The 10,506-nt window shown below is 39.7% G+C and overlaps 1 protein-coding gene across 4 annotated transcripts in view; it reads right to left on the bottom strand.

Annotated features, from left to right (window-relative positions):
* Nucleotides 1-1,091: 1,091 nt before the first annotated feature.
* eno1a (enolase 1a, (alpha)) overlaps nucleotides 1,092-10,506 on the bottom strand; it is a 28,785-nt gene continuing 19,370 nt past the window's right edge. For 3 of the 4 annotated variants that reach the window (XM_039755533.1, XM_039755532.1, XM_039755534.1), the window contains exons 8-12: nucleotides 9,681-9,878; nucleotides 4,692-4,893; nucleotides 2,385-2,493; nucleotides 1,921-1,979; nucleotides 1,092-1,564 (exon numbers count right to left, since the gene is read on the bottom strand). In XM_039755533.1, the coding sequence (XP_039611467.1) occupies nucleotides 1,495-1,564; nucleotides 1,921-1,979; nucleotides 2,385-2,493; nucleotides 4,692-4,893; nucleotides 9,681-9,878 (638 nt within the window). In that variant the 3' untranslated portion in view covers nucleotides 1,092-1,494. Of the gene's footprint in view, nucleotides 1,565-1,920; nucleotides 1,980-2,378; nucleotides 2,494-4,691; nucleotides 4,894-9,680; nucleotides 9,879-10,506 lie in introns of those variants that run through there. The other variant, XM_039755535.1, reaches the window with a different exon arrangement.

The following is a 10,506-nucleotide window of genomic DNA, read 5'->3' as shown; positions in this document are numbered from 1 at the left end:
TGGTAGAGTTGCTACTTGTAGATGAAAGCCACTATTGAGTAAAAATGGATTTGACAGTTTAAAGTACTCGACAGGAAACAAAAATTCTCTGGTTTGTTGAAGTAAAGATGAACTCTTTAGAGAGAACTGTGTGTGTGTTGAGGGTCAGGCACTGCTCATTACCTGCCTAATATCACCACTACAGTGAAGTGTGGGGTGGTAACATCATACTATGGAGGTGCTCCTCAGCTGCTGGGACAAGGAGAATGGGTGGAATCGAGGGAAGGATAAATGCAGCCACATACGGTGAAGTCCTTGAAGAGGGCCTGCTCCAGATTACACACAAGCTCAGACTAGGGCGATGGTTCACCTTTCAGCACGACAGTGACCCAAACCATACAGCCAGGACAACACTAGAGTGGCTTCAGTAGAAGTTTTTGACTCTTTTTGAGTGGCCCAGACAAAGTCCAAACTGAAAACCATATAGAACATCTGTGGAGACCTGAAGATGGCTTGCTGCTTCCCTTCCAATCTAAACTTCAGAGGATCTTCCAGGAAGAATGGGATCAACTGCCCAAATCCAGATGTGCAAGCTGAAAGACTCAAAGATGAAGTTCCGCCAAGGGGTTTTCTACAAAGTACTAAATTAAAAGTCTGAATATTTCTATAAATAAAAGATTTCAGTTTTTGATTTTCAATAAATTTGCAAACCTTTCTAAAAAAATGTTCCTTTCTCATTATGAATCATTAAGTGTAGACTGATAAGCAAAACTGGCAAATTTATCCATTTAAAGTTAAATCTACAATGCCGAAAATAAATGGGTCTGAATACTGTCTGAATACACACACACATACACACAACACGTTTCAATGCATCTGAATCTCAAAGAAATGCAGCTTACCTGCCAACTCTAAACTGGCACCAGAACAAATGACTAAGTGGGGACTGCGTAGATGTGTGCCCTGCAGTACACTGGCATCTCTCTTCAGGGTTGTTTCCTACTCTGCCAAGATAGACTTTGGTCTCTGTGACCCTTAATTGAAATAAGCAGGTTTGAGAAGGTTATGTATAAAATTGATAAATATGGTGTACACTAAATGAATTACTGACATTTCATGGGCCAAGTAATAGTTTATTTGCCACACAAACATTAACATTAGTCTCTCAGACTTGGTACATATAGACTCTTAGTTTTGCTAAAATTATAGTCTCGGACATATGCCAAGATGTACATATAGACTCTGCTCTCACTTTGTTAAAATAGACTATGGAACCGCACAGTACTCACAAATAGCTCAAGGGTCACTCCCTCACACAATACGAAATACACAAAAGTACAGACCAACTGCATTTTAAGCCGCAGTTCTAAGAAGCAGCAGGTTTAAACAATTTGGGATGTTTGCTGTGGTCAAAAAAAAAAAAAAAAAAGATTCTTGACCACCAGGTGTCCTTTATACAGCTGCCCTTCTGCTGTTGGGGTGGTAAGTAAAATATGAGAAAGCACACAGCAGGCTTTAGTTGGTGAGGGGGTTTCTGAAGTTTCTTCCAGCAAAGCGAGCACCAGCTCCAAGCTCTTCCTCAATCCTGTTAGAAGATAGGAATTAAATAAATATTAATACGTTAGCAAAAATGTTTTCTTAATTTAAACTTAGAAGAGGGCCCACATGTAAAAACTTGCATATGCCAGACCTAAAGTCTCCATGTTACAGAATACCGATTTATTATTCTCTTCCCAATAAATCCGTATCGTGTGCTTTAGCAAGAAGTAATCATTCTTTATCTAGAGATCTTGCATCTACAGTTCCACCATTTCATATTTTAGACTGACGCAATCTACAATCTTGGGTTTAAGAAGAAATTTAACTCCAGTTCATTGTATTTATTTGCAGGCTCATTCCTATCCATCTTATACACAACCTTAAATTTAAAGTGGGGCTCACCTCAGCAGTTGGTTATACTTGGCCAAACGTTCAGATCGGCAAGGAGCACCAGTCTTAATCTGAGGATAATAAAAGCAAGTCTTCTTATTTGTGATTAATATTGTTTGTCTTAATTATTACTTTAAGCCACCAAAAAAGTTGCTTGTGTGCAGATTTCCACATCTTATACTGTATACATCTTGAGATTTGAAGTAATGAGCATTTCACCACTAATGAAGTTAGCATGCAAGTACATTCTAAGATATATTACATAATATCAACTACACAGAACACTACAATATGACATACAGTAATAATAATAATCCTTTACATTTAGATTGTGCTTTTCTCACTCTCACTCAAAGCGCTCTCCATGCAGTGAGGAACCAGGACGCAATCCCACAATCTCACATAAAACTCATTTTTGAAGATGCTTTTCTTTTTCCCCTGAAGTAACACACACGCAAACACACACAGATTCATACCTGTCCAGTGCACAACCCAACTACCAAATCGGCAATAAAGGTGTCTTCAGTCTCTCCAGAACGGTGGCTAACCATGACTCCCCAGCCATTGGACTGTGCCAGTTTACATCTAGAAAACAGTGGAAACATCCTTGTATTGCATTGCTTACATTTATATAAATACTACTCACTTTTAAATATATAAAAATATATATACAAACATACATACATACTATACTGTATATATATAATTCACTAAGGCAAGACACCCATGGAAAGCACGCTGGAAGGGGCGCAGATTCACTAAGCCGCCAACAAGAAAGACACCTACGGCGCATGCAGGAAGGAGCCACGCCGGAGGTGAATCGCCATATGCAGCGTGTAAAACGTTTTGCGAGGGGTATCCCATGGGATCCTTAAAACAATCCTTTAAAACTGAGGTTAAAACACAATGAAGTAAGCAGTCTTTAAAAAACGAGTTTTCGGTTACGACGCACGACCGCATGCACCATAGCAAACTGTTTTACACGTTACATACAGCAATTCGCATCCGCGACAAACGTGCGTTTTCTTAGATGCTCCTGCAGGAACACGGAAAGTCTACGTGAGTCACAGGTGCATCTGGACTGTGCAAAGACGACAACAACTCAAGTGACGAGTTGGAGGTGGGCACATGAGCGATGGCGGTCCGCCAGTTTTCAGTCACGGACGATTGTGTGTTGGTTCGTTCCGTGCATTGTTACAGTGTTGCTTTTCTTGCGGATTTATTACATTACCGATTTTTCAAATGTTAATTTTCTCCCTGCGCTTAAAAATCATTAAAAAAACGGCCTGATTATGTGGCGTATGGTACGCCGCGGGTTGGCTAGTGGACGGCTGGGTCCCATGCCCGGCCGGGATGCCCCTGCTGCCTATGTTCCGGGGAAGCAACCATGGACAGCTCAATACCTCTACCGGGCCGGCTATGATTCCCCAGCCTCCCGCCTGGTTCCATGGGAGATGCAGTTTTGGAGATGGGATGGCCGCTAGGGGGTGCTGCATGCAGTCAAAAGCCTGGCTGGACGAGTCTTCAGCCCCACCCAGAAGTGCAATTAGGACCAGATGGTCAAGCACCTTGAACGCTTCCGGGTGGGCTATAAAAGGGGCCAGCCACCACCACTCAAGAGCCAGAGTCGGGAGGAGGAGGACTAAGCTTGAGGAGGAGTGGTGGTAAAGGAGCGGTGTTGTGGGTTTGTTGCTTTGTTTTGGGACTGTGTTGGGCTGTGCCCCACGCCTGAAGAAAAATAAAACTCTTTGTTTATTTTGTATGTGCCTCAGAGTCAGTCTGTGCCGGGTCAGGCGCTATATAGCGTCCAGATTACAATATATATATATATATATATATATATATATATATATATATATATATATATATATAAATAAAATGACATTTGTAAAAGCATAACATATTTAAAAAGCACAAAGGTTTCTCTGTTGGTAACTATCCTTCTGTGCCTCAAGTTTAATTTGTGTTAACAACAAAAGGGCAAGTCACATATGCCAACTTTTCCAGTTATTTTCAGTCATAGCCTTTTAATTACATAACCAACAGCTGGCGTCAGTTGTGTAATATGACGTGCCCAGAGACTCACTCAAGCTAGTCTGCGACTCACCTCGACACAACCAAACTAGCGTGATTTTGTCATTAGCCTTAGGAGTGGGTTTTGTGTGCATGAGAACTGACAACCAATGAATGCTCACCTAGAAGTAGAATGCATAGAGTGCAGAGATAAAGAATTTGGGTGTTTTGAACCTCACAAACAGAAGGGAAGCTCTCCTGTCTGATGTCTTGTGCAACAAAATAGAAAAAGAAAAAAAAAAAAAGGGCTGTGATTGTTGCTGAACTTGCCATTCCTGTTAATCCTTTGTACAGTAACAGCTGTATCAAGCAGCACGTTATTCACGGTCCCAGAAAAAGGTGAGCCGAGCATGACTGTGCCTAAAGGTCAGCATTTAGTCACTAAATTGTATAAAATGACGTGGTCCAGTGACAAGATTAGCAACTGTGGTCGGCTAGCCTCACATACCCATTGACCAGAGGTCATGTAATGCGACATCAGCTTTAGACTAGTGGAAAAAAAAAATCTTAAATAGCTTTTCCAGGTGGGTGTAACCTTTATTCAGAACTGTTAAAATCTGTCTACTAGTACTTTTGTCTCTAAAATCCTGACCAGCCAGAATATAACATAATATAATGTTAAAAAGACGTATTGTGTTTCTTCACGTCACAAGTTTTATGTCAAACAAAGCAAATCAGACAAGACTGACTTGTAACATGAGATTACTTACGCCTGCAGTGACTCAGTGACGGAGCCAATTTGATTGACTTTAAGCAGCAGGCAGTTGCAGGATTTCTCACTCACGGCTTTGACAATACGTTTGGGGTTTGTCACTGTGAGATCATCTCCAACTACTTGAATTCCTGCTTTGGCTGTGAACTTTGTCCAGGCTTCCCAGTCATCTTGGTCAAATGGATCCTCAATGGAAACAACTAAACAGAAAAAGGAAAAAAAAAAGGAAAATCAACAAAAAAGGAACTGAAGTAGAAGTCATGCTATGCACAACTAAAAGAAATTTCTACAATCTGAATGAGGACTATTTGGTAAATAATGACCGGTTTTGGACCTCAAATGGTAACTCTCAGGATTCATTTTTCTTGAAAGTAGGTGGGAAAACCCTCATAGCTTTCTCAATTTTACTACATAAATTTTGACATGCAATGATTATTTTGCTAACACATATTAATAATTGGATTAAGTCAGTCTAAGAATGTCATTAAGTCTAAGTAACTAATTAGCGAGTAGGTAACTACCAGAGTTGGGCATTTTCTGCATCTCATGTGGCAGCTAATTAAAGCACACAATTAAGACATATCCAAAAAATGACAAGTCTAAATGATTAGTGAAAACAGTCTCTTCACAAAATGTTCAGAAATAAAATGCAGCCCTTTAGGGCACGGCACGGCACTAAAATTTAAATGATCACTCAGAATTGAGACCACTAGCCAACAGCTATACTGTCCTTCAGAGTAGTAAATCACAACACAGTCATAGACTGGAATGACCCATAAGTGAAACTTCAATTGTTGGAACTCGGACCTTAGCTTCTAATGTGTTACAGAGTATAAAAAGTAGTAAATGCTGGCATCGTGTGTAAAGCCAGTCCACAGTCACTCTCATCCATGTTTCTAGTCTCGGTTTCCCTCATATACTGTGAAGTGTTGAAAACCTGTTTGAAAGAGCAGTCTGTCACTTTTCTTGCATAATCTTTTAGACCACGGGTGTCGAACTCCAGTCCTGGTGGGCCGCAGGTTTTCATTCTAACCATCTTAATTATTGACCAGTTTTTGCTGCTAATTAATTTCTTTAGCACTCATTTTAATTAACTTGACTCAGGCCCCTTAGTATTTTCTTTTTCCTTAATTAGCAGCCAAACAATAATGAGACACAAAACAAGCCGCCACATGAGCAGCTCACCTGTGCCCATCACACAATATCTGAAAATAATGAAAGGTGAAGGTCTCAGTAAGGCTGATCTCTCAGGTCACCAAAACATTTTGACGATGTTCTTAGAAAAAACAGAAAAATCAACAGTTTTGTAAAAGTCCGCTGTAGCAAAATGAGAACAGAAACAAACCGTGGAATTAAAGAACAAGTTTAATTAACAGCAAGAATCGGCTTTCATTAAGAAACTGGTTGGAGTGAAATTGGTTGGAGTTTGAAGCCCTCTGTTGGCTCGTTTCACGTCTCATTTCTGTTTGGCTGTCATTTAATTAAGAAAGGAATACATTCAGAGGTCTGAATCCTTAAAAACAGGGCTACGAAAATGAAGGGAAACAAATTTAATTGGCAGTGGAAACTGGTCACTGATTAGGAAAAGGGTTACAATGAAAACCTGCAGCCACAGGGTGGCACAGTGAGTAGCGCTGCTGCCTCTTAGCAAGGAGACCTGGGTTCTCTTCCCGGGTCCTCCCTGCGTGGAGTTTGCATGTTTCCCCGTGTCTGCGTGGGTTTCCTTCGGGTACTCCAGTTTCCTCCCACAGTCCAAAGTCCAAAGACATGCAGGTTAGGTGCATTGACGATTCTTAATTGTCCCTAGTGTGTGGGTGTGTGTATGTCTAGTGGATTTGTTCCTGCCTTGTGCCCTGTGTTGGCTGGGATTGGCTCCAGCAGACCCTGTGACCATGTGTTAGGATATAGCGGGTTGGATACTGACTGACTGACTGACTGACTGACTGACCTGTAGCCACTGTGGCCCTCCAGGCCCGGAGTTTGACACCCCTGTTTTAGACTATGGCATACTATAGAAAGTTGTTCATGTCAGTTAAGTAAGTCATGTATTAATATACTACTAATCAAATAATTGGTTTAAAATGTTGGTGTGCGATTCAAAGTTTTTTTTAAATATATATAAAATTATCTTTCAATTGTAAATATTTTCAGAGAAGCCATTCATTTACATGTTATAAAATAATTAATCAACCAGGCCAGTCAGTTCTACTACAATTTTGATTTCTTTAAAGGCTCGTTTCATAGAAGAGTTTCTGCACAAAAGTATGAAAGAAGCTGCTGGCAGAATTATTCATAATAAACACTTTTTATTCAGTTTTCTGATTTATTTAAAGGAACAAAACTATAGTTTTTCCCATATGCATGTCGAAAAAAAGGAGCTGCAACAATATTGATCTTCTTTGCTTCTACTGTAATGGCAATGTTAACATCTAACCAGCAGTCTGAATATTCTGTATGTTGCACTGCGTCTTGGGTGGTGTGGCAGGATATAATGGATGGCTATCAGAAGATAGGTGCAATATTGCTGTATTTTTTCAGGCAAAAGCACTAGAGGGAGATAAATAAAGTAAAATCTACCTGAATAAGAATACCTGAATAAAACCACTCTGGCAGCATTTGGCCCAAGAGAGACAATAACATCAGTCCATTTCAGCGCCTACGTGCACACACACACACATACTTACATAATAGTCCAATCTTAGAATTGTGATTTAACAAACACAATCATTTTTTAGTATGTGGGAAGGAAACCGAGTTGGGGGACAGTGAAAAAATGATCAGGACACAGGGAGAATGCAAACTTCACACAGACAATGGCTGGTCACAAGATTGGACCCTAAGGTAATAAACACAATAAATAAAATACAATGCACACCTGCCATTACACTGATGGAGACTGGACCCAAGGCTTTAGCATAATAAAAATGCACAAGGCATTAGGGGTAGAGCTGATTTTTAGTTACCTAAACTCTAAACACAGACATTAATCGTTTAAACATCCATAGTTCTTAGTGATTGTAAAGACATACATTAACACTAACACAAGATCTTCATAAGAGATATGAAATTACAAATTGATTATTAAAAGTCCGTATTAATTATTTAACATAAATTACTTAAGACTTAAAAAAAACCTTTCATAAAGTCCCACACCATTATGAAACTAGAACCTGTAGGCATCAGAGGTAACCTACACAACTGGACCTCAAATTGGCTAACTGGCAGGAGACAAAGAACACATATGACAGGAGAATACTCCACATGGAGTGAAGTCATCAGTGGAGACCCTCAGGTGTCTGTTCTTGGACTGTTACTTTTTTCTAATTTATTTTAATGACATGGATTCCGGTACCAACAACAACCCTCACAAATTATCTTTGCCAGGCAGCTGATATGGGACTTTTATCAATTCTTGTGCTTCTTGACCTCAGCTCCGCATTTGAGACCATATCCCATCAGATACTTTTGAAATTACTAACTAGTCTTGGAGTCTGTGGCCTTGTCCTCCAATGGTTTTCTGCCAACTGCACTGATAGGAGGCAATTTGTTCAAATTAAGGGCTTTAAATCTGAGAATGCAGTCGTTACTCAGGGAGTCCTGCAGGGTTCTGTTTTGGGGCCACTTCTTTTTCTCATTTATATCTTCCCAATAGATAATATCTTCCGGCACCATGGTATTAAATTTCATTGTTAGGCTGAAGACACACAGCTATATCTATCCACTAAATCCACTTCTTTTTTCCCTCCAGATACTCTTATGGCATGTCTCCAAGACATAAAGACATGGATGACTCACAATTGCCTCCAACTAAACAGCAATAAAACTGAGGTGCTCCTCCTCGGTCCTAAATCCACACTTGCTAAGTTTAAACAGTCTACTATTTTAATTAATATTAACACAAACATCTCTACCCAGGGGGGCAGCACGGTGGTGCAGTGGGTAGCGATGCTGCCTTGCAGTTAGGGGACCCGGGTTCGCTTCCCGGGTCCTGCCTTGCACCCTGTGTTGGCTGAGATTGGCTCCAGCAGACCCCCGTGACCCTGTAGTTGGGATATAGTGGGTTGGATAATGGATGGATGGATCTCTAGCCAGGTGAAGAGCCTGGGCGTCATTCTTGACAGTACTCTCTCTTTTTATTCACATATAGGTAATGTTTCTTGGACTGCCTTCTTCCATCTCCGAAACATTTCTAGACTTCGTTCTGTTCTTAAGTAACACAGTACTAAAGTATCGGTTAATGCCCGAGTCACCTCACGTATAGATTACTGTAATGCTATTCTATCTGGCATCCCACAAAAACGTATACATCGCTTACAACTTCTTCAAAATTCTGCTGCCAGGATAATAACCTGCTGTTCTAAATCCGCTGAACATGTCACACTGATTCTCTCTCAACTTCACTGGCTCCCTGTTAACTATATTACTAGAATACAATACTAAATACCGTTCTGAACATTTAAAGCTCTCCACAGCCTCACAGATCTCCTTCAGTCTGACACTCGTCTCGCTCACTCAGATCCTCATCTGCAGCTCGACTTTCTGTACCTCAAAACTTATCTTTTCAAACTGGCATACCAATTGTGAATTTTGCACAATCCTAAGCACACAAACTTTCGTGGAGACCTAATCCAGGAATTCAAAATTCATAAAGGCAGTGATAAAGTACGGTAGATCCAGCAGAAGTTTTTTAGTTTAAGGGTGAATCATGTGTATCATGTAAGAGGTAGTATATTTAAGACTAAATCACTTCTTTACATAAATAGCTTTGGTAATCTGGAACAAACTACAGAGACATATAGTTGAAGCAGAAACCTGAACGACCTTTAAGAGGATGAGATACTGGGACAATTAAACTAAACAAATGAGCTTGATGAAACGAATGGTCTCCTTAAGTTTGTCAGATTTCTTAGGTTCCACTCTTACAATTCCAAAATGATGATGTATAGCTGAAGTTAGGAAATTGAATTTAGATTTCATTCCACGTTACCTGGGTAGTTCTTGACAAATTCCATATAGATGTCAGCCAACTGGTCTGGGCTGATGTATCGGCTGGGATTGTCAGGTGATTTGAAGTCCAAGTCATATTTGCCTTGTTTGTAAAATTCAGAAGCAGCAACATCCATTCCAATCACTATTTGGTCTGAGTATCCAGCCTTGGCAATTGCATTCTTCAGCAGCTCCAGGGCTAAAAAGAAAGGAAAAAAAAGCAGCATTGTCAATATGGCAGCATTAAAAACACAATCACATGTCATAAACAGACGTGGCAATGCTAGCATCAGACATTTTAAAATTTGTGTTAACACAGGAAGAAAGGACCACAAACAGATATAACATAGTACAGGATAAGCTGAACTAGGAGGGAATGTCCTTACTGAACAGCAGCTTTTAGTAACAAAAGGAAGGTACATAGTCGGTTTAAAAAAAAGTTGAATTTCTCAGGTGGCTGTTCTGCTCATAACTGGCAGTAGAAATCCCAAGACAGTAAGTCAAATACAATATGCATCTTTGTTCCTTTCAACCCTATGTAGAAGTACAATGCATTTAATTACAGTTAAATGCAAAAAATATATTTTTGAAGTTTTATTATTATATAATTTATCTGTGTAATGTAAGCTCATATTGATTTACTTTATTACATATTCATTATTCTTGCCCAATTTAAGTTGTTTTTCTTTTCTATTAACTAAGTTTTGACATCTTGTAAAGCAGTGTGAGCTATATTCTGAGTAAGGCAGCAAACTTGTAGTTTGCTTCAGTACAGCTGTTTTTGTCACTTAATTTTACGATTTTAAAAATGTTATTTGAAACAGCTG

This window comes from Polypterus senegalus, chromosome 6, assembly GCF_016835505.1.
Source record: "Polypterus senegalus isolate Bchr_013 chromosome 6, ASM1683550v1, whole genome shotgun sequence".
NCBI classification, from domain to species: Eukaryota; Metazoa; Chordata; class Cladistia; order Polypteriformes; family Polypteridae; genus Polypterus; species Polypterus senegalus.
This window is presented reverse-complemented; position numbering and strand designations above follow the sequence as displayed.